Source organism: Numenius arquata, chromosome 11 (assembly GCF_964106895.1).
Source record: "Numenius arquata chromosome 11, bNumArq3.hap1.1, whole genome shotgun sequence".
NCBI classification, from domain to species: Eukaryota; Metazoa; Chordata; class Aves; order Charadriiformes; family Scolopacidae; genus Numenius; species Numenius arquata.
In genome coordinates this window covers 1,192,921-1,220,706 of record NC_133586.1, presented here as the reverse complement: position 1 = coordinate 1,220,706, position 27,786 = coordinate 1,192,921, and the positions used below count along the sequence as shown (strand labels likewise).

The window sequence follows — 27,786 nt, the reverse complement described above, 5'->3', positions numbered from 1 at the left end:
GTTTCCCTCTCGGAGGTAGGAGATAAAATCCCACCAGCATCCCACCACCAGGAGATGCCGGTCTGTTTAATCTCCAGAATTTTCCCCTCCAACCCCTGAAAAATGTATTTCTTTTAACCCATATTCGGAGGCAGTAAAGGAGTTTATGCACTGTGGTTTTTCTTCCTGTCAAACAGACTAAGGAGATTACTACGCTGCAAATCTGATATAAAAGATTTCTTTTAAAGTCACTGATAGAGCTCAATAAATAATGAGCTCAGTGTCTGAGACTGCTTCGCAGAGATATTAGACTATAAAAAAAATTTTAAATGGCTGTTACTTAAAAAAAAAAAAAAAAAAGCCAAACAAAAAAACATCAAAAAACTAAAACCCAAACTGTAATGTGTTGCATAAAAACAATACCGGTGGGAGAAAATGTGAAGTTCTGTCTCCAGGAAAAAGAAACATTTCAAATTGCCGTCTCTTCACGTCTGAATGCATAATGGGTTTGAGCTGCAAGTTTACATACATTTGCAGGAAGAAGCCTGTGTTTGAAAGGGAGAGCCGAGAATTCGTGTCTCGTTCCCAGCAGACAAGGAGGAGGCTGCCGAAATGTTCTCACGCGTCGCCTGCGCCTCACCCGTGGGTCCAAGCTCTTCTTTCTTGAGTCGCGCAAACGATCCCCAAAAAGGGGGTATTTTGTGGGGTGTTTGGCAAGAGGGGGTGTATTTCTCTGAATGTTTTTTCCTCAAAGCTTCGGGGTTGGGCTGGGGCAGGGGGGAGCGGAGGCTGGAGGAGCCCTGGGCTGCGGAAACCTCCAGTGCATCCCCCCGGCTGTGGCCGAGCAGCAAAGAGGGAGCGGATGCTGTGTCCAGTACCCCCAAAGCCTGGGGTGTCCCCCCCCCCGGTGTCACTCTGGGGCCCTTTGCTGCAGGGGAGCAGCAGGTCTGGCTGCTTCACACCTTGGAGGGAGCAAAGCCTCCACTGCTGGGGTCCCAGCAGTGGGAGTCCTCCAAAGGATGGCCAAGGTGGCCAAGAAGGCCACCAGCATCCTGGCCTGTGTCAGGAACAGTGTGGCCAGCAGGACTGGGGCAGTGACCGTCCCCCTGTACCGGGCACTGGTGAGGCACCACCTCGAGAGCTGTGTCCAGTTTTGGGCCCCTCACAACAAGAAGGACATTGAGGGGCTGGAGCGTGTCCAGAGAAGGGCAGCGGAGCTGGTGAGGGGTCTGGAGCACGAGTCTTGTGAGGAGCGGCTGAGGGAGCTGGGGGTGTTCAGCCTGGAGAAAAGGAGGCTGAGGGGAGACCTTCTCGCTCTCTACAGCTCCCTGAAAGGAGGGGGTAGCCAGGGGGGGTCGGTCTCTTCTCCCAAGGAACAGGCTGGGACAAGAGGAAACGGCCTCAAGTTGCTCCAGGGGAGGTTTAGGATGGATATGAGGGAAAATGTCTTCACTGAAAGGGCTGTCAAGCCTTGGCAGAGGCTGCCCAGGGCAGTGGTGGAGTCGCCATCCCTGGAGGGATTTAAAAACCGGGCAGACGTGGTGCTGAGGGCCATGGGTCAGTGGTGGGTTTGGCAGTGTTGGGTTGGTGGTTGGACTCGATGACCTGAAAGGTCCCTTCCAACCTGCGCAATTCCATGATTCTATTTTATGGTTCTATGACGGATGCTACAGGAGGACCAAAGCCTTGTGAGAGCTGGTTGAGCCTTTGGGTCAGGAACCAACTGCAGAATGGCCGAGTCAGGGAGGCAGGGGGACCACAGAAGGTCCCCATATGCCAGGGGTCGGGGGGATGCGGGGGTGGGGGGCTGCCCGAGCCTCTACAGGCCCTCCGGGCTGAAACTCCTTCTCGCCGCCATCAATAGGATTTGCTTTGTGTCACCGTGAAGTCGATTAGTCCACCAGCATCCAGATTGAGCAGGGAAATAACTGGAAGTGTAATTAAATGGTTAGAAGAATCACAAGGCTTTGGTCCTCCTGTAGCATCCGTCATAGAACCATAAAATAGAATCATGGAATTGCGCAGGTTGGAAGGGACCTTTCAGGTCATCGAGTCCAAGAAATGAAACATCACAGAAGGATCAGCATCTGCGGGGGTAAAGCCTGGCCGTCGCCTTGCCCCCGCGGTTTATTAAATGCCGCTTGGTGCTCGGCCAGATTTAGCTACAGCAGCAACATGCCCTTATCTGTCTGCGTGACCGTGACCTGGGCCGGCACTGGGCCTTGCTTTTGGGGCTGTTTCTCTGATTTTTGTGCCATGTCCAGGGCTGGCACGTCCCTGGGGCACCAGCCACAGATGCAGGGAGGGCTCCTGCCCCTGGGGTGCTGCGGCCCTGGGAGAAACGCTGCTCCAAGGGCTCCACAGCCCTGGTGCGGTTGGAGCCGTGTCTATTAGCCCAAAAAGGACTCCTCTTTTTTTTTTTCTTTTCTTTTTTAAACAACAATTTTACATCCTTGTGCCAGCCACAAAGATGCTGGTGTTTGCAGCGAACACAAAGTTACAGAACGGCTGCTCTAAAACAGCACTACAAGCAAAAACTTATTTTTTCTCTCTATTTCAGGGCAGTTCCTCCGTTAGGGGTCGAGGTCATCCCCTCCTCTTCTTTGAGGGCCAACAAATCAGCACATTTCGGGGACCACCTTGTGCCTGACCACGGGTGCCTGCTACTGGGGTGCTGGGAGCCCCAGACGTGGGGTCCTGCAGCTCAGGCACCTGGAGACAAGGAGGAGGAGGAGGAGGAAGGAGAGGGGCAGAGGAGGACCCTCATCTCCAGTGGGGAGGGTGGAAGGGGCTGCAGGGGCCGCAGGGGCACGCTGCAGGATGGGGGCCACCCAGTTTGGGGTTTGCAAGCCCAGGCTGATTGCCCAGATAATCAATATCCTCCTTCCTTCTAATGTACAGGAAATGTGGCTGCTTTTTTTTTTCTCTTTGTTTTTGCTTTTTCTTTCACAGGATGCACACATCGCATACCCATTTTAACCCAGCCTGCCCCGGGGGATTTATAGCCTCTATCCACTTTTATTGTTGATACAGATCTTTATCTGCCCTGGGCTTATAACTGACATTTAAATTACACTGCAAACAATGAATCAATATTTATGGATTACTGGTCCAATACATTCGCCAAACGAGTTGTTATGGGATTCTGTCTCCCGGCAAACAGGACAATGAGGTCAAGGTCAAGGCTTTGTCTAATGAGAAATAGGCACAGACAGGAGCTGCCAGCCCAATATTGACTGCCTAATAGGAATGCATTTGTGTTAGTCATTTAGCCCCGTGTATTGAGCTCTTTGTTAATTTTCTCATTCTTGTCATTTTCCCGCTGATAATTGTTCATAATTTAAAGCCCCGAGCCCGGGAGTGTTTCCCCCCTGCCCGTGGCAACCCGGAGGAGCCGGGGCTGGCTGCCAGCGCGGGAGCGACGCACGCTCACGTGCACGCACGCTCGTGCACCCTCCTCGCACGCACACCCGGCACGGCCTTTGCCTTCCTCTCATGTTGGTGTTGGTTTTTTTTCCAGCCCTGTTTCTCGGTGGGATCGGCTGCTCCTGGGGCTGGTTATCGGGAAATTCATCCTGGGCTCCGGAGCGGGTTCATTCCTGTGCTGCCGCCAGCCCTTTTCTGGGCTCCAGCCTCCTCTGGGAGCTTGCACGCTTTCCCTCAGCTGAAATCAGGAGTCAAGCTGGCAAAAAAAATAACGTGTTTTTTTTGTTGTTTGCTTGGTTTTTTTGGCTTTTTCTTTTTTATTATTTTTGGCCCCGTTCTCGTGTAATTCTTGTTGTGCTCAGGTATCGGCTGTCTTAAAGCAGCCGTAGCACCCTGGCTGCCTGTTTGCACTTCCGTGCCACCTAGGGTTTTCATAAATACCAGTTTATTACGCTCCGTGTGGCCCTTGGAAACCAGGGGAAGGCTCTGTTTTATTGATGAGAAGGTTAAAATTCAGCTTTCTGCCTCCCGGGTGTAAAACCAAGGTCAGCTGCCTGCTTGGTGTTCCCACGCGGCTTCTCCAGGCACGGGCAGGAGTGGGTGAGAGTCCGAGGGAAACGGCAGGAGAAAATCACGGCAGCTCTCCTGGGGGGGGGTGAGGGGGAGGGTGGCCATGGTGCTTTGTCCCTTGTCCCTCTGGCCACCGTGATGCTCATCCCTCTGGCCACCACGGTACCTGCAGCCGGGGCCATGCCCATGCTGTGGGGACGAAGCTGCTGTGGGAGAGGAGCCCCCCAGGGAATTAAAGCATGGAAAAGGCATGGGGGCAGTGCCCCCCCCCCCCCCCCCCCCCCTTTTTACCCCCCTCCCGGGTCAACCCCAGCCTCCCCGGGGAGCTGCACCCCCGAGTGGGAGGGGGCGGCCAGCGGGGGCAAAAGGGAAAGGGGGATTTGGGGGTGTTATTTTGCAGCGTTTCTGTTGGAAGCTGTGTTTATCCCCCGTGTTAAACGCCAGATGAAAAGTTTCAAGCCTAAATTAGTTTTGTCCTCTTCCCTTCGTTTATTTACATTATAATAATCCCGCGCCTGCGAATTGTGTCAATTATTCTTTCCTCTGGGCGAGCCAAGAATTCTTTGTTCCTCGCTAGTTTACAAAAGTGAAATATAGGTGAGGTTTAGGACCTTTTAATCCTCCTATGTAATTACTGTTCCCTGCAGACACCGCAGCATTTTACAATCGCTGCGTGTAGCTGCTGGGCTCAGATTAGACACACAAAGTCCCTTCACTTCATCAAAGGTTTCCTTATCTGCCCAAGACAGCGAAACAACAAACGATCCACAAATCTCGCCGGACCCGGTGTTTATTTGACCACCGCCGAAATAAATAAATTTGCTGTAGCCAAACAGGCCGGGGCCGGCGGTTTCCCTGAGAACGGGGGCTCGGCAGGCGCCGGGGTGGGAATTTTCAAGAGCGTGAAGGGCCGGGGACTACAGTGGGGCTTTTGAAGTGCTTTTTTCCACATTTTATGAGCCCAAATGAGGATGAAACTAAAATGACACGAAGAAATAATCCCCCATTCAGCCCTGAAAGGATTATTCTAATTACTTTGATTATTAAAGATCAGACAGATTTTTTTTTTTTTTTGGTGATTTTTTTTTTTTTCTCCTCTTCCAGCCTACCAGCAGAAGTAAACCAACCCCGAAACACAAATCCTCGCTGGGAATTGAGGAACGTCTTAAGTAAACAGCAGGAACAAACGGGCTGTGTGACGGATACCCAGGGTCCGGCAGCCGGGCCGGGGGGGGGCCCCCTTTGTGCCGGCCTCAATAGGGGCTAAACGCCCCCCGAGACCCCGCTCCCGGCTCCCGAGCGAGGGGCCGCGTCTCGCCCCTTTCAGATGCAAATGCGAGTGGGTTTCGCCTTTATCTGGGCGGTAAGATGGTGGTGTCAAGCTGGGCCTGGATGAATAAAACGGGGAATTTATGCTTTATTGAGATCTGGGGTGTTTTCTTCCCCCCCCCCCCCCCCCCCCGGAGCCTGGCTCCCGCCCGCTGCCTGTGCCGGGGAGGGGTGGGCAGATGGTCCCGCCGACCCCCCTATTTATCACCCCGCCAAGGCTCGCCGGGCGCGATTCGTTTAAGGACTCTGTTTGTTTCTGCTGATGAGGACTGTTAATTTGCGCAGCGGTCTCATTAGGCTTAAACCACCAATTAATTCCTTTTGTTCTCATTAAACGGCTGATTCCTAAACATTTCGGTGGCCACAATGGATGGCTCAAAGCCGCAGCCCCGGCATCCTCCCCGGCAGCCCCAGCATCCTCCCCGGCCGCAGCGGGTACCACTCTGCAGCTCCCGCTCCACAGAGGCACTTGATGCTCTCGGGCCCCATCCCAGGGTGCAAATCCGGGCATTAAATGCATCCTCCAGGCATCAAATGCATCCGTCCTGCCACTGACCGCATCACCGAGCTGGAAAACGAGCAGCCATGAGTCCCGGGACACGGGGGACGCGTTTTCCAAGCAGGTAAACCAAAACACAGAGCTTTTCCCATCATTTCAACATGTCGACAAATGAGGGTTTGTTTTTTTTTTTGGGGGGAGGAGGTATTTTTGCTCCGTGCTCCGTTATGGTTTTATCTGATTACGATTCTGGGCCAAGAGGAGCATGTGGCTTGTGTTTTCCAGCTTGGCCACACGATTTGCAGCCGCACTGAAGAGTCCTTGACTGTCTCTTAGCGATTTAATGCCAGAAAGTGTCAGCTTTTGTCTGGTTGTGAGGCTGGGGCAAGTGCTTAAGCCTCGCTTGACATTCCTGCAGTTCAGGCGTGCCTGGGAGGATGGAATACCCAAGGTGGGGGTTACAAAACCACGCCTCCTTTACCAAAAAAAATATAAAATAAAAAACCCCACGCGGTCGAGAGAACCTTCTTGCGACGGCCTTGCACCAAAACCCGCCGCAATCACAGCGTTTTCCGGCGCGCTGGGCTGGCGCTGAGTTTGTTCACCTGTCCTTTAAAGCCTCTGCCCAGGGGAGGGGGAGAGAGCAGAGGGGGGCTGCGTGTGACCCCCCCGGCAGCGGCTGTGGGGCCGTCGGTGATGGGGGACACGGCACGGCGCGGTGCTCAGCGTCAGTATGGCCCTTGCTGCCCGCACTCTGTTCTTTTCCCAGCAGGTCCAGGAGCTGCTGCGGGGGAGATGGAACAGAAGAGGAGCAAACGCGACCCTTCTCTGCCGGCTCCTGAGCCCAACACGTCGCCCCTTGCCTCGCCCTGGGTGCAAACACTGATTTTGCCCATCGGTCTCGCAGTCACCGCTGCTTTTTTGGGGTGATTTTTGGTTAGTTGCTCGGCAGTAGTGGCCAAGCTCCCACCAGCAGCTCAGCTTCCATCGAGCTCCCGTGGGGTATCGCCCTTTGGAGACCTCCCTGCTGGGGAAGAGATGCTGCCACGGCAGCTCCGGAGCCCGCCAGGTCCCTCCGGGAGCATCCTTAGCTGCTGGCCAGGAGCTGGGTATCCCTCACGCTAATGGGGTGCTGGGGCAGCCCAGGGATAGTCCAGGGGACACTCTGCATCCTGCTGTGACATCTCCAGTCTGCTGTCACCTGGGGTGCAGCCAGTGTGGCTCTCCATTTCCATCTCTCCCCACATCTGCTGGGGCTGCAGACGGGCAGGAAGGTCCGGGTGGGCTCTGGCTCGGTGCAGCGGGGGCTCTGCTGCTCCTCCGTCCGCTCCCGAAGGGAAGAGGAGCCAGAAGCCATCCCTGCTCCCTGCAAAACCCGCCTGGTTGGTCGGGGCGGTCACCGGTGGTGGCGTCTGTGGCGAGCTGTGGGTGACTGCTGCACCCTGGGGACACCGAAGCCATCGTACTCCGTCAGGCTGATGGAAACAGGCGTGTACTAATTTTTAAAAACAAATCTGGGGGAGGGCAGGTGGGGAAGGAACCTGCAGAAGCAGCGGACGAGCAGAGTCCCAGTGACCCAGGTGCCGGACCTGGGGCCGGGACCCCCGTCAGCGCCGTGCCGAGGTGCCCGAGTCACCCTCCCTCAGAAGGGACCACCATCCAAACGCCTGCCTGGCCCGAACCAATTAACCTTTTTAATATATCCATATCCTCATGTGGCTATCCATTACAGTCAATTAAGAGGAGCTGTGGCTAGGTATAATTACTGCCAGGCCATAAACCGAGCCACGAGCGGGCGGTCTCCCCGCAAGGGGACGGGGATGGGGGGGTGGGTGGTGGGGACAGGGTGGGGGTTTCAGCCCCGGCTTCCCGCTGTGGAAGATCGCATGAGGGTTCAAAAGCAGTCGAGGCCGACAAACAACAATTGCTTATTGTGTTTGCTGGGTTTGTCTGGATTTATGGTGTCGTCGTGGCCCGGCGGCGTAAGCAAACAGCGGCTGGGGAGGGCAGTGCCCGCCCGGGAGCACCGGGAGAGGTTTGCAGTGCCCGGGGGGGGAGCAGAAACCCAGTCATTGTCCCACCAGGGACCGAGCCGGCGCCAGGGGGTGCTGGCTGGGTGATGCCGCACCGGGGAGGATGCTCAGCACCCATCCAAGTAAGGCACCCACCGCCTCCGGGGCACGTCCTCTCCTCCTGCTGCTATTGATGTCAATAAAACCCTGTTATGGAAACAGGCTCTTCCCGAGCGGGTCTCCCCGGTGCCCCCACTGGTGCCGGTGGGTTTTCCACCAACAGAAAAACCAGCCAGGAAACTTAGATGCCTTCAGAGCAATTTCCATTTGTCTCCATTACCTGGAAGAAAGGCACAATGATCCTTGAAAAGGGCCCCTTGTTGGGCCGCACCGCCCCTCCTTCCCGCATTTCCTGCACCTAATGAAGACAAATGAACATTATCTTAACCTGTTCCAGCAATTCCCGGTTCCAGCCAGCGCTGGGAAGGCAGGCAGGAACCCTGGTGCACCAGAAGGAAGCTGGACATCCCTGTGAGGGTTCCCGGAGGAGTCCACGCTCGCTGCTGTTTGCTCCATGATCGGGGCTTTGATTTATTGCCGATGAGCTGACATCTTTTGTTCCCATTGCCAGCTTTGCTGGGAGGCCAGAACTTCAGCTCAGTTCCAGTCCCTGCTGGGAATGGTGATTTGCAGCACAGAGAGCAGCAGTTTGGTCCTGGCCAGGAGGACAGTGGCCAAAGACCACTCCACGTGACGTCAGGAGAGATGGGGAAGATGCTGAACCCAAACCTGCAAATTGTTTAAAAGCCATATGAGGGAGTGGAGTGATGAGATGAGGGGGAATGGTTTTAAGCTGAGAGAGGGGAGATTGAGCTGAGATGTGGGGAAGAACTTCTTTGCTGTGAGGGTGGTGAGAGCCTGGCCCAGGTTGCCCAGAGAAGCTGTGGCTGCCCCATCCCTGGAGGGGTTCAAGGCCAGGTTGGAGGGGGCTTGGAGCAACCTGGTCTGGTGGGAGGTGTCCCTGCCCAGGGCAGGGGGTGGCACTGGGTGGGCTTTAAGTTCCCTTCTAACCCAAACCATTCTGTGATTCTATGAATAGATTAAAAGAAAAATTAATGCCAGCAGATACATGGCTGAGAGGAAGACTTTTCAGAGGAGGACACCTTGACGATACATTCCTGGTCTCCGGAAGGAGGATGCGGAAAGGGCAGAGGTGTCCAATAGCTGTTGGTCGGGTGGTTGGGAGGAAGCCAAGGGCTGGGATGGGTGGTTGGTGATGAAAGACTTTCCCGGCCCCGCAGGAACTCACACGAACGTTAAGCAGTTGCTAAACCCAGGCGTGTGGAAATCGGCAGGTCCGGTTAAGCTGCAGCCAAGGAGCTTTAAAAACAGTTGGCCAAGGGGAACGGTTGGGCCATTAATGTTGATTTTCAATAAGTCTTTGAAGAGCGGGGTGGTTCCAGAGGGCTGGGAGAAAGCTAATGTTGTGCCGGTATTTTAAAAGGGCAAACAAGATGACCCAGGTAATTACAGGGCTGTCAGGCTGACATCGATCCTGGGAAAAATAATGGAACAGCTGATACAGGACTCAATTAATAGAGAGTCAGAGGAGGACAGTGCAATTAATGCCAATCAGCCTGGATTTATGGGAAACGGCCCTTGTCAAGCTCTTGTGATACCTCCTTGAGGAGATTATGAGTTTGGTGAATAATCATAAATGTCGAAGCAATGGGTTTCGTACTGTCCCCAGGTGCTCAGGTGCCAGGAACCCCAATAACCTGAAGGCACGAGGGGTGACACTGGGGGTCCAGGGGCTGCTGGCACTGGGGGCTGCTGGACGTGCCCACCGGTGACCTGGAGGAAGAACGACCGTCGTTCCTTGGAGGGTGGCACGGAGGATGAAAGGGTGGGAGCTCATTGAGGGGGGAGCGAGCAGACCACATATATTTTAACCCAGCCAAAAGCAAAGCCCCTCACGTAGGAACAGGCACCGGTGGGCAAAGGAGGGACCAGTGTGGGTCACACCGCCCTAGAGCAGGTTGGACTGCTTCAAAATCGCATCTAAGGGCACCTAAAACTTGTTGCCCAACCTAGGAGGAAATGTCGTGCTTCCAGGTTATTTAAAGCTTCTTTCAACCTTTAAAAGCTCAGCAAATTTTAAATTTAAAAAATTGAAAAAAAAACCCCACTGTTTGTAACTGCAAAGGCTAAATTCCGTTTTGGAAACATCAGAAATAGAACGTTTTAGCATCTTCCAAAGGAAAAAGCTCTATTCAGGCTTTTATTTTTCAGGCAGAAGCTCTCAGCAGGTTTGTTACCCAATCCCTGGGGTTGCTGGTAGCCTTCCCACCCCCGGGACGTGGATGGGGGGGGGGTCCAGGCTCACACGGTGTAGGTGGGGATACTGGAAATGTGGATCTAGGGGGGTCTTTGGGGCTGGGGGCAGCTCACTGCTGGCTCTGCCGTGGGGCTGTGGCTCGCAGGAAGCACAGAACCTCTCTGCCGGCCCCCGGCATGCGTGTCCCTGGATGTGTTCCCCCCCCAGATGGGCCTGTTTGTGGGGGCACGGTGGCAGATGGGACCCTGCCCACCCATAGATACTCCTGCCGCTGCTGCCTGGCCCATTGGCCATGGAGATGCTGCCGTGCCCAGCTCCCACCATGTACTTTGGGGGAACCTTTTATTCAAAGCATTAGGCAGGTTATAAAAATGTCACCGATGATTTGCTCATGTTTTCTAAACTGTCGTTAAAAATTTATAGTCAGGACAAAATGCAAAAGCGGGAGGGAAACAAAAGAAAAAGAAAAAAAAAAAATCAAAACAAAACCCCCGCATGTTTTAAGCTGAGCCTCTCCATAAATTAAAGAGATTTGCTTTTGAGGGTGGTCTGCAGAGCTGTGTGCTGAAATCGTGTGTGTTCAAAGAGTGAGGATCAGGAGGTTAAGTGTTAGGAAAGGGGAGGGGAAAAGCAACTTATTTAAGAAAGCGGTGCCTAAAGCATCTGCCGGGGCATCCGTGCAGTTTCTGGGCCGGGGAGCTGCTGGGGGGGGGACGGGGATGCTGGTTAATCCCCGCTGCCCTCCCATTAGCATGCAAAGCTGGGGGCTTGCTCGGTAGAATTTTTGAGCTGCTTTGGGGGGGTTACAGGGACGTTGGCTGGTGGGGGCCGTGGCATCGAGCTGCAGAGGGACACACGGCACGGACCTGCCGAGCGACACCGCAGCCATTCCCACCCTGATGACCACCCCGGGATGGGGTCTTCGGGACACCACAGGCAGCGGGATGAAGACCTTCATGGAGAAAACTGTCTCCATTCCTGCTTAGGAAGAAGGGGGACTCATCCCTGCTTTGAAATTCCCCACCTTTGCATTCGTTTCTAATATCCCAACTATCAGGGAAGCATTATGTGGATGAACTGAGCAGCCTCGGCCCATCGGCTCACCCGTCCCCCCGGCTTGGCAGCAGAGCTGAGGCCTTAAAGCTGTTGTTTCACCAAAAAAAGAGTGGTTGAGCAAAGGAGAGAGACCCATCACATGTGCTGGCTCTGACCCCCCAGGGAGGGCAGTGGCACTGGGAGCAGCTCTGGCCGGTCCCCCTCCACACGTGCCTGGCCCCCTTGGCTCCCCGTGGTACCCAAGACCGAGTGACCCCCCCCTCTGAGGGTGGCTGGGACACCAAGGATGTGTCCCCACCGTGCTGGGATCAGAGCAATGAGCCTTCATAAATACCACATCTCTGGGCACGTTGTGGGCTCCCTGGCTCCCCCAGACAGGCTGTACCAGGGGATAATATATTATCTGCAGGTAAGGTATAAGGCCACAAGTCCAAAGCTACAAATCCTCACAAGTGAGTATTAATGGATTATGCCTCCTCAATCCATGGCGTGTTCTAGTTATACAACAAAAATTGGGATAATAAAACAGCTCTTAGTGTCAAAATGTAATTAAACTGCTTCAGTACGCCTTGAGAACAGCACAGCTGCTGTGCGCTGCCATAAAGCACTGGGAAACTGCTGGGCCATTTGCTTGGGTGCCTCAACGAGAGCTCGTGGGTTCAGCTGTGGCTCCCGCACCGGGGGTGTTGGGGGCGGGGGGGGAGGTGAATTCTCCGATAAATCAGCGCTGACGTGGGAAATCAGCCTGCGTGGGAAAACCCAGGTCCCAATGTCCCGCCGAGGGATGCTCTCCCCTGGGACCACGCCAGAGAGATGCTGCTGAGAGCAGGGGACGAGCCCCAGCCCCACGGCCCCATCCTGTGGGGTGGGGAAGGTGGGGGGGGCGGTGCTGGGGAGGGTCCCCAGCCCCCAAATGTGCATGGGAGGGGCTGCTGCTGTTTGTCCCCCCAGTGCCCATCAGAAGGTAAATGCCGAGTGAACGAGACCTGTCAATAGACTCTTGTTTAGTGCTTCTAAATGAACCATTAATTAACCTCACCTGCACACACCAAATACCAATTACCAGCCACAGTGTTCACCCTCATCAGCCCCGTTAGTGTCCCAGGGGTGTCCGGGGCCCACGGAGCAGCTTTCGGGGGTGGCATGAGGTGCTGCTCCCACCACCGCACACCCCTGGGGTCCTACGATGTCCCCGTCCCCCGTCCCATGACGGTCACTGCCTGGGGAGCAGCCCTGCCGAGCCGTGCCCCACTGGTGCTGCAGGGTCCGGTCCTGCAGCCAAACCGTCTGGGGGGGTGTCTGTATTTGGTTTAAATCTTGAATTCTATAACACACAACACCCCCGCCCCATCCCCGATGCCCAAGGCACCGGTGCGGGATCCCCTCTCCTGCATCACCCTGAGACCAGAGCATCCCTGAGCACTGCCTGGGAAAAAGGGCTTTTCCCCATGGCATGGCCCATCCAGGCTTCGGGAATGAGGGGATAAGTACACGGAGCTGTGGGGGGCACCCCCCTCACACAGCCCCTGGGGGGGCAACTGCGTCCCGGGGGGGGCTGCAGAGAAGCGTGTGTGTCTATAAGTGCGTATACACGTATGTGTGTGTGTATGTGCACACGTGCGCCCGTGCACGCAGTTCCCTTTATCATCTCACCCATCTTCTCCCCAGGGGTGCTGGGGTGGGGAAAGGGGGGTTTGACTTTTATGTGTAACAATAAAAAAAACTTTCATTGTAGCAAAACATTGGCCGGTCGAAATTAGACTAGTTAATTCCAGGGAATTGTTTCATCTCGGCTCAACAGTAATAATGAATCTTTTTTTACAAGATGAATTGGTGAACAGCCAACTTCCTCCGGGGCAATTCCTGTGTAGTGTTGATCCCACTGGAATTTACCTTGGGAAAAAAAGAAAAAAAAAAAAAAAAAGGAAGAAAAAAAAGAAAAGAAAAAAAGAAAAGGTTTAAAACTATCAAATGCTACTATTCATAACAACATGTTATTTAGCTCAGCCGTTTACTGACAGCGTGCAGATGGAGCCAAGCCTTTTACAAAAAACGCTCACACAACACTTTCCCCCTAAGCCAGCCGCAGCCTAAGAGAAATATTAGGTGCACACAGGCACGTTATTATCCTCGCAGAAGCCAAGACGCGCGATGGGCGCTCGCCGAATGCAGCGCTGCTTTGAAAAATTAATATGACCTTGGCCTCTACCTCCAAACTGAAAAGGGTCCCACTTGAACACTGTGTTTTCGGTGCTCCTGTGTCTCCTTGCAGAGCCGAGCCCCTCAGACACAGCTTGAGACCCCCCCCCAGATATGCAGGATGGGTCCCTGGGGCTGGGCTCATCCACGTGGCTGAGAGCTTGGAAGGTATTTAGATCAGAAGAGAGATAAATCTCATTAACGCACTGCTGCATCGCTGCCCCCCCCACCCCCAACTTTGGGCAGGGAGGGTTGGTGGTGCAGCAGTGCTTTAATGAGATTCTTGAGACTTTTTGTGCTTTAATAAGACTTTTCATGCGTTTTAGGGCCAGGAGAGCATGCAGCAGCTGCCCCACCTTGCAGTTTGGAGGTTGAAAATGGAGCATCGGGAGGGCTTTCTCCTTGGGTACTGGTACCAGCGCATCACCAGCACCCGAGCACCCTCATCGGTGCCGGGAGGGAGCAGAGAATCTCACCCAGCCCCATGTCTGCATCCCACGCACGGGAAACCCTGGCTGGGAAAGGCCAGGGTGTCCCACATGAATAACGTCCCCATCCTGGAGCAGCAGAGAAGCTCTGGTGAGTCTCCAGGATGAAGCTGGCCCTTCAAGTACTGCATTTCCCCACCGCGAGAGCTGTGTCCAGTTTTGGGCCCCTCACAACAAGAAGGACACTGAGGGGCTGGAGAGTGTCCAGAGAAGGGCAACGGAGCTGGTGAGGGGTCTGGAGCATGAGTCTTGTGAGGAGCGGCTGAGGGAGCTGGGGGTGTTCAGCCTGGAGAAAAGGAGGCTGAGGGGAGACCTTCTCGCTCTCTACAACTCCCTGAAAGGAGGGGGTAGCCAGGGGGGGTCGGTCTCTTCTCCCAAGGAACAGGCTGGGACAAGAGGAAACGGCCTCAAGTTGCTCCAGGGGAGGTTTAGGATGGATGTTAGGAAAAATGTCTTCACTGACAGGGTTGTGAAGCCTTGGCAGAGGCTGCCCAGGGCAGTGGTGGAGTCACCATCCCTGGAGGGATTTAAAAACCGGGCAGACGTGGTGCTGAGGGACGTGGGTCAGTGGTGGCTTTGTCAGTGCTGGGTTGATGGTTGGACTCCATGATCTGAAAGGTCCCTTCCAACCTGGGCAATTCCGTGATTCCATGATTCCATAAGCACCAGCACGGAGATGCCAGGCTGGCTGCAGAGGGGTTTAGCTGTACCAGGGGCTTTGCGAAAGTCCCAGGTCAGTGCTGAGATGTCACCATCAGAAGCGGCCCCATGGGCTGGGCTCGGGCTGTCCCCAGGCTGGGGCCGTGACCTCCTCCTGCGCTGCTCTCCCCCAGCCAAGGTGAGGGTGGCTGTGAGCACCACGCAGGGTGGGCATGGGCAGAGTGGAGCCAGGAGCCTTTCCCAGGGCTCCAGGTGCCCCTGCCACCTGCAGAAGGGACAGACTGGCAGCCAGAAGCTGCCCGGTGCTGCGAGCGGGGACAAGCCACCTCCAGGAGATGCTCTCAGCGATCCCTCCATCATGAGCTCCATGTGCCAACCCCTGCTAATGGTTTTTTCAGCAGGCAAAAGCTCTGCAGGGTTGGAGGTTTTTTTGCTGTTGTGGTGGTTTGTTTTTTGTGTTGGATTTGTTGGTGGGTTTTTTTGGTTTTTGGTTTTTGGTTTTTTTTTTTTTCAAGAGGGATTAAGCCAAATTAGTTTTTATCTGTTTCTGCAGTTTTCCGCTGGGATTCAGTGAAGCACCAGCGCCTGAGAACAGAAAAACGATAAACATCTAAACGCAGACACTCTGAGTACTGTTTTATCTCTGCCATTTGAAGTGATGACACCCTTCAACCAGATAAACAAAGCAACGAGGAGGGGCATGTTGTTAGATGGAGTGTGTAACGAACAGAATACTCCCTGCCACATTACAGACAATGGTAATGCACAATCATTCATTATAACTCAATTACAGTAATTAAAACTGGTGGGATGCAGAGGCAGAACAGACGAAGGGAGTAGTGCCAACAGAATTTACACTCCGTGTCATCAGCCAGCGATAACAACAGCTGATGGTGTCCCACAGCCTCCTCCCGCCATCTGTTCCCCGAGCCGCCGCCGAGGGATGGCATCGGGAGCCGCAGCCACCGGGCGGGTGGTGGATGGAAAGGGGGTAGGAAAGGGCTCCCGGCCCTCCCCGGCACCGTGCCCACCCCCACCGTGGGTGCCATGCTGCGGGGAGGTGCTGCCCTCGCACCCCAAAGGGTGAGACACCTCGGCGAACTGGGCACAGAGCGTGGGAAAATGAAGGGGGAAAGGGGCACCCCGTTATTGCTGCTCCCCGCCGTGTAAACTGCACGGGCACCTGCCTGGGGAGCACAGACTGCAGCCGTCAGCGCCGCTCCTGGGGTGGGCACAGCATGGCATGGCACGGCACAGCATAGCATGGCATGGCACAGAATGGCACGGCATGGCATGGCGTGGCACAGAATGGCACGGCACGGCATGGCATGGCACAGCATAGCATGACATGGCACGGCATGGCATAGCGTGGCACAGAATGGCATGGCATGGCACAGCATGGCATAGAATGGAATGTCATGGCATAGCATGGCATGGCATAGAACAGCATGGCAGAGAATGGCATGGCACAGCATGGTTTGGCACAGAATGGAATGGCATGGCATGGCACAGAATGTCATGGCACAGCATGGAACAGCATATGGCACAGCACAGCATGGCACGGCATGGAACAGAACAGCATGGCATGGCACAGTATGGCACGGAATGGAATGGCACAGCATGGAATGGAATGGAATGGAATGGAATGGAATGGAATGAAATGGAATGGCACAGCACAGAAGGGAATGGCACAGCATAGCATGGTGTGGCACAGAATGTTATGGCACAGCATGGCACGGGGTGGCACAGCACGGCACGGCACAGCTCTCCTACACCTGCAGCATTGCCCTGTGCTGCTGTTTGGGCACCAGAGACACTGTGGGAAAAGCTGCTTGGCCAGGCTGGCTCCCCAGGACGGGCGTCCCTGGGGGGGTCACCGTCCCCGTTCTCTGCCTGCTCGGGGCAGGGGGAACACACGTGCACCCACCGGCTGGGCAGGAGCCCAGAGCAGCTCCACCAAAGCAACCCGGGGTGCATCAGGGTGACTGTCACCTCGACAGCCTGAGCAGCCACCCTGCGCCTGGGTCAGGTATTTATTTCACGGTGAGCTCACAGCCTGCCTCAGTGCCAGGACATACACGCTGGAATTTCATAATTACGAGTTAAAGTGCGATTTGGCTTCACGGCTGCCCTGGAGAACCGGGCTGGGAAGGGGGAGCAGTGCCCAGCACCGGAGCGGTCACCCGCACCCAACCGCTGTGTCCTCCTGGTGCCACCTCCAATCCTTACCTGCAAGGGCTGCAGGAACTGCACCGCTGCGGGAGACCAGCCGGGAGCATCCTCGGGGTGCACCCCAAAGGGTAAGGGCTACAGGGTGCACCCCAAAGGGTAAGGGCTCCATTTTGATGCTCAACAGCTTCTGGGATCAAAGACCTTCCACATCTCCGTGGAAGACGAGATGCTCCGTTGCGGTAGATGCTCATGGATGGAAACGACTCATGAAAAGCAGGTAACGCAACCCAAAAGTCACAGCCTTGGGATTAGCAGGCACCCCCCCCCGCTCCCGAGGGAATCTGGGTGCCCCGCTGCAATTCCCTCCCCACGTGCCAGCTGATGTGCGAGGTCTCTGCCTTCACGCCCTGCTGTCTGGCAGCATCGGCCCAGCCTGAACTAAAAGCATGTTAGGAAAAAAAAAAAAAAAAAGCCCTTATGAATATATAATAAAAAAAAATTAGTGTGGGGGGCTGGGGATACTTTAATTATGAAGCGGGGGCGCTGGGCGCCTGGCTGAGAGCATAAATGGGAATCGGAGAGACGGCGCGCGGCTTTAACACCCCCTCCGTCAGCACTTTGGGAAAGGTTGTAGTCAAACCAAATTAATTGCAAAGGGCAACAGTTTGCCGGGAACTGTTGAAAGCAGAAGCTGCGGCGGATCGGGGTGCCGGGGGGGTGGGGGGGGACACCGGGCCTCGCCGAACCCTTCCACTCCCCAGCGCCGGGCTCTCTCCGAAATCTTACAACAAAGGATTTCTTGCAATTTTTATCTTTTAATGGTCCCCCGTGTAAGGCATCCAGCTTAAAATCAGATTTAAATGCACTCATAACCATTTACCGCTGTACGTTTCGGGGAACCCGAGCAGTCAGAGTGCTGCTCCGGCTTTTTATTTCCCCCTCGCAGCGGGCTCTGTCATGTTCAATCCATCACGGGGAAGCCCCCGTAGGACGGTACATATGTCCTAGTTCAAGGAAAAGCGCTTTGTCTCCGTCAGGGGCAGCGGGGCCGGGAGCGCAGGAATGCAGGTGCCCACCTCCCCTGGCTTGGGAGCCACCCGAGCCCGTCCCCGAGCCACGGGCACCCCGAGGTGGCCACGTACCCCCCAGGGTGCAGGGTCCCCCCCGCTTCTCCCAGCCCTTTCTCCACATCTCTCCATCCTGCGGGAGCAGAGATAAAGCAGCTGGGGGACACCTTTGGGAAGAGAAAAGAAAAAGGGGGTGCCTGTGGGCTCGCTCGCCCCTGGGGGAGATGGGGGGGCATCCAAGGAGGAAGGCGCACATCCCTGGGGAGCGCATACCAGGCCAGCCCCACGCCAAGGGGGAGAAGGCAGGGGCTGGGGGGCTGCTCCCACCAGTCCCACACTCCGCCCTTCCTCCAGCCGACCCCCATCATCACCCCCATCGGTGTCCTGCAAGGGGTGTCCTGTGCCCCCCCCGGGCCCCTCCACGCAGCAGCAACAAGGGCCCCTCGCTCGCTTTGCTCGCTTTTATTAACAACTCAGTGCAGGTTTTCAGAGATCAAAGGGTTTATAGACACTTTTCTTTCATTTGAGCTTCATTACATTTACTTTTTATTCTTTTTTTTTTCCTTTTTTTTTTCTTTTTTTTTTTTTTCTCCCTTTTTTACAAAAACCGGTTGTAGTTATTAACAGCTGTACATATTCTGCTACATACTTTGGTGTAAAGTTGAGAAGTCTGACTCAGTAACCCTCCGCCAGCTCCGGCACATGCAGTTCCTTGATTTTTTTTTTTCTACTTTTTTTTAGAGGAAAATGAAGCCCCGACTTGCAAACCAGTGCCCAGGCAGAAGGCGAGCTGGTAGTGGCCTTACCACCCGGTGAGGGTGCCATGGGGGCAGTCCAAAGCCCCCCCAGCCTTTTCCAACACACCCCCCATCAATGGGAAGAGGGGGGATGCTCCAAGCACCCCGGGGTCAGACGCTGTGCCCAGGTCTGGGGGCGCAGGGGGACGGGCAGAGCTGCCCCCCCACAGATTCACGCCAGTCCCGGGGACCAACAGACACACGGGGGTGGGGGGCATCCCTGAACCCCTCAGCAGGCATCAGCGTGGGTCCATTGGTACCAGGGGTATTTTCAGAGTCACTTTTTCTGAGCCAACCCCCCCTCAGAACCCCTTTCCCTAAATGCAGTTTTACAGAGCTTGCTTTGTCCTTGGGGAGGGGGTGGGGGGGGGTGTAATTAGCGCCCAAGATCCATCCCGTCTCCTCCCCGACCGAGGCGACGCACAGTGAGCACTAACAATGCCCTTCACCTGGGACATCGCCCTTATTTTTTTCCTTTCAAGCAGAAAAGGGCAAAAAAAATTCTCAAAACCCTCATATATTTTGCCAGGAAAACCACCGTTTCCCCTGAAACTCCCCTCCTCCTCCAGCCCCACCGCGTCCCCCCCGGGAGGGACACGATGCCAACCACGCACCCCAGGACACCCCTCGCCTCCGCTCCACCCACGACTCTAAACCAGGCAGTTCTCACCTCAACCCTTAAGCATTATTATTAATTTTTTTTTCTTTTTTTTTTTAACCAGATTAAAATCAAAAATTAAAAAATAATCCATAAAAATGTAGTATAAAAATTCTCTTCCATATGCTACAATACAGGGTGAGCGCTTCTGCTACACAAATACTTTTATTTCCCATTATGGTTTGTTTTTTTTTTTTTGTTGGTTTTTTTTTTTGTTTGTTTTTTTAACCCTTTAGTACAAAACGCTGAAACGCAGGCCTGTGCGGGGAGGGGGTTTTTGCTTCATGGGAACCTATATACCAGAAGACACAAGACCATATAAGCCCACAGGACCCTACCAAAGCCAGCCCCTTCCCCCCCCACCACACACAAACCCTACTTGTTAGTAAACTTTGCTTTTAAAAAAACCTGTATTTTTTTTTTTTTTAAAGGTTATCAATTCTAATTTCTTTACTTTTCATTTGAATACAAAACACATAAGTTGCTATTATCTTTCGTGGCTCCCTGAGCTGAATTTACTATGCTTTCTTTGAAATCACTCCTCATTGCTTCTGTCCGAAGACCAAGAAGGGCTTGCGCAGACGATCCCGCAGCGTGGGCTTCCCCTTTTCTTCAAACATACCAGCACAAAACCAAAAAAAAAAAAAAAAAGAAATCCATATATAAAAAAAAAAACAAACCCAAAAAACCAAAAAAAAAACCAAAACCAAGGTGATTGTGTTGCTGATGTCCCGTCAGTAGCTGAGGATCCGAGCGAGTCCCCCGCGGTCCCGGCAGCGTCCCCACCATCACTAACACACCGACCAACGCACGGCTACGACAGTAGGAACAACTTTCACCAGTGGAAATATCTTTGCTCAGCCTGGTCACGCGCTGCACGGCAAAGTCACGTCCCAACGGACGCTTCGGAGGAAGGGTAAGGGGGAGGGGGGGGGGGTAAGGAACCAAAAAAAAAAAAAAAAACCCAAAAAGAAATATAAAAAAAAAAAAAAATAAAATTGCCACCACCAAAAACCATCAGTGGAATACAATTACAGCAGACGAAAAATACACAACTAGTGTACCGGGAGGGGTCCCCCACCCTTCCAATGCTATTTACTAGTCCGTTATTTACATTTTTCACAAGTCTTATGCAGGATGCACCAAAAAAAAAAAAAAAAAAAGGTCACAATAAAAAATAAGTCCTTTATAGTGCCACCAAAGCGCAGACGGAAAGAACCAGAAAACCAAAAAAAAAAAAAAGTTTCAAAATAAAACCCAAAACCCTAAAACCAAACAAAAATTCGTTTAGGGCTTCAATGTGTGCCATATTTGCAGACCTCCAAATAAATCCGTGTGTGTTGTACGCCGGGCCCTCCAGGAAGAGCCCCGCCGGAGCGTGCCAGTCCTTGGCCGAGCCCCCGGGGGCTGCTCCGCAGCAGCCCCCCCGAGCCCTCCGGCCGCTCGCCCGAGTCCTGCCACCGCCGGTGCTGGGAGGTGCCAGCCATGCTTTAAAATCCACGGGGTTAGTAGATGACCTCGTAGACTGTGGCTTTCTTGTCACCAGAGCCCGTGACGATGTACTTGTCATCCGCTGAAATGTCACAACTTAAGACGGACGAGGATTCCTTGGACTGGAAAAAGGAGGGGGGCGGGGGGGTGGGGAGGTGGAAGAGAAAATCCATCAGTTTGGTTTCCCCGAGGCAGCTGCATTTCACTGAGCAGCATCCAGCACCGCATCCCGCGCAGCATCCAGCACCGCATCCCGCGCAGCATCCAGCACCGCATCCCGCGCAGCATCCAGCACCGCATCCCACGCAGCATCCAGCACCGCATCCCGCGCAGCATCCAGCACCGCATCCCGCGCGCCGGCTACTGATCCGGCCACCCCAAAGGGACCCCCCCCTCTCCCAGCCCCCCAGAATGATGCCGAGAGGATGGGGAGGGTCCAGGCACTGACCACCCCCCCCCACGCCCTGCCCGAGAAACAGCCTCCTACCTGGAAGATGCTCGCTCCGTAGGGCGTCCTCCAGGCGTTGAGCAGGTTGTCTTTTCCAGTACTCACAAACCATTTACCTGCGCCCAGAAAATGTGGGGTCAGCACCCAAAATGTGCTGCTGGTGACCCCCCATCCCTGTGGCCACCAGCACCGAAGCCACCAGCCGGACCCCATGGCTGGCTTGTCCCTGTCCCCAGGGGATTCTGGTTCTTCCTCCCCACCCAAAAAATGAATGAGAGACTTCTTCCCCCCCCCCCCCCCCCCCAAAAAAAAAAAAAATCAGAAAGTCTGGAGCTCTTCCAGAGGTGCTCGCCCCAGACCCTCTCCTGAGGGGCTGCATCCCAGCGTGGGCAGGCGCTGGGTCACCTCCCATGAGGTGCCACCACCACAGGGTAGGGGACCAGGGTCCTTTATGGGGATAATCCTTATCTCCACCATCCATGGGATAGATCCTGCTGGAAGCCCTCATGCTCAGCCCCCCCCACACTGTCCCCTCCTTCCAGCCACGGTCCCCACGCATGTCCCCAGGCTGTCCCCAAGGAGTCAGGTCCCGATGGGGGGGTGTCTTACCGCAGTAGGCGAACTTGAGGGAGAGGACGCAGCTCTCGTGGAGGTGCAGCTGGTACTTGTCAGGCTTCGTGTGGTGCAGCACCTCCACGTTGCTGCTCTCCATGCCCACCGCCAGCCACTCGCCCGTCGGGCAGTACCCCAGCGAGAAGATCTGCGGGGGGGATGACACAGGGGTGCTCAGCCTGGGGGGGGTTCGCACCCACCAGCTGCACGTCCCCAACAGTTCCCCACCAGGGAGAGATGCTGATCACGAGCCGTGCTAGAGGTGATCCCCGTTGGCCATTTGACTGAAGTGATGGCTTTGCCCGCAGCGAGGCCAGCAATTTGGTAGAGAAGTAGCCCAAAAGGCTGAGAAGGACACAGCCTGGTCCTTTTAAATCACCCGGTGTCCCCATCCGCTGAGACGTGGGCACAGAGAAGCCGGGAGCCGGCAAACAGCATCTGCCCCGGCTGAAACGCAGCCTCTTCCCGAGACATCACCTTCCTGGCATCCTCCAGAAGAGGAAAACTCGGCAGGGAAGGCAGCAAGGCTGAAATAAGCTCTACGCCATGGATACTCCCAGTGGCTACCTTCTACTGGGCTGGAAACTGCGGTGGCACAGCTTCTGGATGCCCAGCTCCACGCTGACCAGTGTTCACACAGGTAAAGTCCCCACCGCCAGTGCCATGGGGTCAGCAGCTGGGACACAGGGGACACCTCGGCCACGCAGATGCCATTCTAGACCCTGACCGCTCAACCCCAGTTTCACCAGTCACGTGGCACTGGTGGAGGTGGTTGCCCAGCCCTGGAGAGGTGCCGCAGGGTTTGGAGGGGGCAATTCCACGTGTTTGGAGCAGCCCCTGCAGGGGGTCTCTCCAGGAGGAGCTGCCCGACGAGGCCACCCCAGGGTCCCCCCCCCAACGCTTACCTGGGAGGTGAAGTCGTGCTGCTGGAGCTGCCGCCCTTCCCGCAGGTCCCAGGAGCGCACGGTGTTGTCCAGCCCCCCCGTCCACAGCTTCGTACCGTCGTGCGAGATGTCTATGCAGCTGGCACCGTCTGTGTGGCCTTGGAATTGCCTTCAAACAACAGAAAAATAATGTAAATCTTCGAGGGGAATGCCAGTAGGAGGAGGGGGAAAGGTTTGACACTGAAAGAGATTGAGATGGGATCTGGGGAAGAACTTCTTTGCTGTGAGGGTGGTGAGAGCCTGGCCCAGGTTGCCCAGAGAAGCTGTGGCTGCCCCATCCCTGGAGGGGTTCAAGGCCAGGTTGGAGGGGGCTTGGAGCAACCTGGTCTGGTGGGAGGTGTCCCTGCCCAGGGCAGGGGGTGGCACTGGGTGGGCTGTAAGGTCCCTTCCCACCCAAACCAGTCTGTGATTCTAGTAAAAACCACGTAGGTTGCTTCAAGGGAGCTGGTGGGTGCTCAGGCTACATTTACAAGGCTTCCCTGTACTAAGCACACCTGGAAATCATAGAATCATAGAATGGTTAGAGTTGGAAGGAACCTTAAAATCATCTCATTCCACCCCCCTGCCCTGGGCAGGGACACCTCCCACCAGATCAAGTCGCTCAAAGCCCCACGCAACCTAGCCTTGAACCCCTCCAGGGACGGGGCAGCCACAGCTTCTTTGGCCAAGTCTATCTAGAGAGCATCCTTGGCTGAGGTGCACCAGCCTGTTGGGCTCGCTTACAGACCAAGCCTCACGAGACAGCATTCTTGTCACCATCCCCAAGGTCCTCACACCAAAAACATGGCCCAAAAAGACCCCGGTTACGGAGAAGAGCAACCCCAGGAGGTCCCATCCCTGGCTGACCTGACGAGTGTCTGGTTGTGGAGGTCCCAGACGGCGATGTTGCCATCGCTGCAGCAGGAGAAGCAGACTTTGGCGTCGGGGCTGATGGCCAGGGCGTAGCAGGCGGGGGCGGAGGAGGTGAGCTCAGCCTTGATGCGAGGCGTGGGGGAAGCCAGGTCCCAGATGGTGAGGGTGCTGGCCTCCCCCCCCACGATCAGCGTGCGGCCGTCGGGGAGCAGTTTGCAGGAGCGGATGTAGTTATCTCTGTTCTGGAGGGGACAGGCATGTTATTGGGGGGGGGACAGAGAATGATCCACTACATTGGAGATGGGGTAAATCCGGGGACACACACACACACACACTTGGGGACCAGGAGCAACCCGCTGTGGCTTGAGGGATGCTCCAGCTCCCGCAGGAGGAAGCCCCCCCCAGCCCCCTTACCAGGCAATCCAGCTGGGAGATGGGGCTCTTGCTGCCGGGCTGGCTGATATCCCAGATCTTCACGCAGCCCTTGCCCCCGGTGTAGACGTGCCTGGTGGGGTTGCTGATGGTGACGGCGCACACCACCTCGCCGTGGCTCAGCGTGTTGATCTGCCGAGCGTGCCGCGGGATGCCGGGACCCGCCAGGGCGTCGTGGGGAAAAGGGACCGGCTGCATCTGCCCGTCGGCGCTGACGTGGAAGGAGTAGGCTCTGCCGGGGAAGGGCAAGCGGGGGGACGGGGGGTCAACCCCAGAGACAGGGGTTTGCTGCGAACTCAGCATTAAGGCTGGGTGGGTGGCATTGCCACCAGGCTGCCAGGTTGTGACTTGGTGGGGACAGAGGCCACCGTTGCTCTCTGGGCCCAGCCCTGGTTGAAGCCCCCCCCTCCCGGGCGCACTCATCCCACCCAGCATGCAAAAAGACTTACGGCTTCCCTCCGGGGATGGACGCCAGGCTGGAGGGGAGGCCGGGGGCTCTCATGGGTGGGTGCGGGTCAAAACCAACCTGCCAAGAGACAGAGACGTGGGTGAGGCCGGGCAGGAGCTGGGCACACCAGCAAACACCTCCCCAGCTCCCCATCCCCGAGCCCCAGCAGGTTGTGGGGAGGCTCGGTGGCTCCCCCTTTTCCCTCGCTGCTCTGTAGCTAATGGTTATTTTTTTCCCTGCCAGAATGGAGAAGGACTGGGGAATTAGCCCAAAGGTCTCTGGTCTGCAGGGACCACCACGGGACATTCCCATCCTCTCCGTGCTGTTCCCAAGCCCCCAGGGACAGGAGCAGCCAAGCCATGCGCAGCACCCCAGGAACCCCCATCTCTGCATTCAGAGCAATGTTTTGCTTCTCCATTTCCCTGGATTTTGCCTTAAAGCGTTCGATTGAATGTTTAGTGAGAGTAAAGACTGCACAGTGTGTACTTCCCACGCGTGGGGGGAAGGAATAAACCCCAATGTGGTGGCACACCACCCCATGGGGGAGGCACCTCCACACCCAGCACCCTTCCATGGTGCCCGATTCAAAATGCAATGAGGAGCCCCAGTTTCACAGCCAACACAGGGAAGCCCCCCCCCCACCCTCCCAGCACCCCTCCAGACCCTCCCCACACCCCACCGGGAGCCAGAAAAGGAGCTAAAAATGCTACGTACAGCTCCAAAGCTCACCATTGGCGACCGGCCGTAGGCGGCGGCGGCGGCAGCGGCGGCGCTCATCTGCGGGGGGATGTTGTGGAGCCCCGCGTAGGCGCCAGGGCTGGTGAGCGAGCCGTTCATCTCGTGGTGTCCCATCATGGCGAAGGGAGCCGCGTAGGAGCCTGCGATGGAGATGGGCGTCCGCAGGGCCGAGGCTGCGGGAGGGTCGGGGACACGGTCAGGGGACGGAGCCCACCAGCATCCAAGCCCCGCTCACCCCAGAGCGGAAGATGCAATGGCTGGACCTTCCTCCTCACCCCGCCTCTGGCACGGGGAACCCCTGAGCAGCCAGCACCCCTATCCTGAGCTGGATTAGGTCCCCAATAAACCTGAAACCCCCACATAAAGCTGCTGTGCCCCCAGTGGAGGACACAGGCTGGAGCTGTGCTGGGGACAGCAGCCCCAAAGTGGCACCGGGGGACTGGTACCCACCCAGGGGGTCCATGCCGGTCGGTTTGCCGGGCATCGGCCGCAGCCCCGGGGTGCTGCTGGTCCCCGGGGTCGGAGCATCATTCCTCGGTGTCGGAGTGTTCGACTTGAGCCCAGGCGTCGAGGATTTGTCATTCTGGATGGAAAGGGATGAAGAAACAGAAAGGCTGAGGTTCAGCCACTGGTATCCGCAGCCCCCGCTCGACAAGCCCCCAGACCCAGCGCCAGCAGGGCCTGACCCCCCCGCAGAGCGAAGGACGTACGTGGCCCAGGTCTTTAGTCTTGGAGGAGGGAGTGCTGCTGGAGGAGGCGACCGAGGCCGGGCTGTTCGGTGCATCCCCCTTCTTCAGCCCACGGGCTTTGTCTATGCCGTTCTCCGGGGGGGAGTGGGCTGGGCTGACCCGGGGGGTGGCGGGGTCCTGTGAGACAGGAGAAAGCATTGGCACCCCCAAGCAGCGGGGAGGGCTCCCTCCGACTCCTCTTTCAGGCAGGAATTGGGCCGGTGTCTGGGGACCCCCAAGACATCGACCCCCAAAGCCCCTCCCTGTGTCGCAGGGAGAGGAGGGGACCTACCGAAACGCCCCCCACGGCTCACCTCATTGGAGACGTCGACCACCAGGTCATCGCTCTTGTCACCATCGCTGTCCTGAAACACAAAGCGAGTTACATCCCGCAGCGAGCTGCCAAACCCTGGGGTGACGGGGAGCGCCCCCCCGGGGGGAGCCGAACCCCCATCCCCAGCAGTACAGCAGCAGGACACAGGTCACCCACACCACCTTTGGAAAATATTACCCAAACCCCACTTTCTCCCACCCAAAGTCCTGCCCGAACGCATGCCACACACCCCGTGCCTCATGTCACTGTGTCCCCCAGCCGCTCTCAGACCCAGCCCCCCCGGGGGGCACGGAATGTCCCTGTCACTCACATATCGGCTCATGCTGTCCTTCTCCTCCGCTTTCCGCTTCTTGGAGTCGATGCTGTAATCTGTGGAGCTCCGATGCTTCTCGCTGGCTCTCAGGCTTTCCGAGGGTGAAACAGAATTATTCTGCAGTAAGAGAAGAAACTTTTTAAGTTGGAAACAGAAGGAAACGGGATTTCACAAGTGGCCAGCTTAGAAGGTGCCGCAACCAGCCCCAAGCCCAAAATCCAGCCCTGCAAAACCCCTGCAGAGAGGGGAAAAGCTGTGCTCCCCTAACCCAGCCCCATCTCCATCCTCTGCCCCCCCACGGGGAGCACCAGCCCCATCACCATCATCCTCTGCCCCCCCACGGGAGCACCAGCCCCATCACCATCATCCTCTGCCCCACCACGGGGAGCACCAGAGCTTCATCCCTGGGCAGAGGAAGGGCTTGGCACAAGGGCTAGCACCCATGAACGCTTCCTCCGGCATCAGCAGAGCCAGGGCCTCATCCCCAGGGATGAGGGGATTCATTCAGGGAGCAAAGGAACCGCTCCATCCCAGCCCTGGCCAAGCTGCCCCAGCAGCAGAGCTCTGCCGAGCCAAAGGGCGTCCAAAAAAACACTCGGAAAAATCCACATCGCTGGGAAAGGCAGAGCCCAACTCTGCTCAGGGCAGGGGTGTTTCTGTGCTCCCTTCAAGCAGCAAAGCCCGGGAGATGCTGGCATTCCCAGGAAAGCCGCTGGCATTCTCGGGAAAACCCCTTGCATGCCGGGATTGGGCTGGGAATGAAAAATGGCAGCACAGAACCCCCTCCAGAGCTCCGGAGACAGCCCCGGCCCCGCATCGCCCTGCGCAGACGCCCTTCAATTAGTTTCTCGGAGCAGCAGGAGAAATCACCATCATTTCATGTCTGGTCGCAGAGCCTGCCACCCCTGCTAAGCAGAAACCTTCCTAAGCTCCTCCGCCTGCCTTTCTTTCCCAGCTGAAAGGGAGAACTAAAGCAGTTCATGTTTCTCCTCGGTACCCAATAAGCAGCTTTGGATAACACCGGGGTCTTTCTTCTCAGGCAGTCATGCTGAAAAACCTCGCAGCTACCAGAGAATCATGTCAAGCATTTAGAGGCATCGATCCATTCAGCCCCGCCGCTGGCCCGCCGCCAAGAAACTAAATATTTTTTATTGCGCAGGCAAGGCTAGGAAAATATGAATGACTAGCTCTGATTA

General features: G+C 55.9%; 1 protein-coding gene across 20 annotated transcripts in view; it reads right to left on the bottom strand.

The window, feature by feature from the left end:
* Window positions 1–18,543: 18,543 nt before the first annotated feature.
* Window positions 18,544–27,786, bottom strand: part of TLE3 (TLE family member 3, transcriptional corepressor) — a 28,837-nt gene continuing 19,594 nt past the window's right edge. For 9 of the 20 annotated variants that reach the window (XM_074155607.1, XM_074155605.1, XM_074155612.1 and 6 more), the window contains 12 exons: window positions 26,588–26,707; window positions 26,258–26,308; window positions 25,926–26,081; window positions 25,666–25,798; window positions 25,207–25,388; window positions 24,479–24,555; window positions 24,012–24,261; window positions 23,592–23,839; window positions 22,707–22,854; window positions 21,799–21,949; window positions 21,229–21,305; window positions 18,544–20,863 (listed from right to left, as the gene is read on the bottom strand). In XM_074155607.1, the coding sequence (XP_074011708.1) occupies window positions 20,756–20,863; window positions 21,229–21,305; window positions 21,799–21,949; window positions 22,707–22,854; window positions 23,592–23,839; window positions 24,012–24,261; window positions 24,479–24,555; window positions 25,207–25,388; window positions 25,666–25,798; window positions 25,926–26,081; window positions 26,258–26,308; window positions 26,588–26,707 (1,701 nt within the window). In that variant the 3' untranslated portion in view covers window positions 18,544–20,755. Of the gene's footprint in view, window positions 20,864–21,228; window positions 21,306–21,798; window positions 21,950–22,706; window positions 22,855–23,591; window positions 23,840–24,011; window positions 24,262–24,478; window positions 24,556–25,191; window positions 25,389–25,647; window positions 25,799–25,868; window positions 26,082–26,257; window positions 26,309–26,587; window positions 26,708–27,786 lie in introns of all 20 variants that reach the window. The other 11 variants (XM_074155604.1, XM_074155611.1, XM_074155608.1 and 8 more) reach the window with 8 other exon arrangements.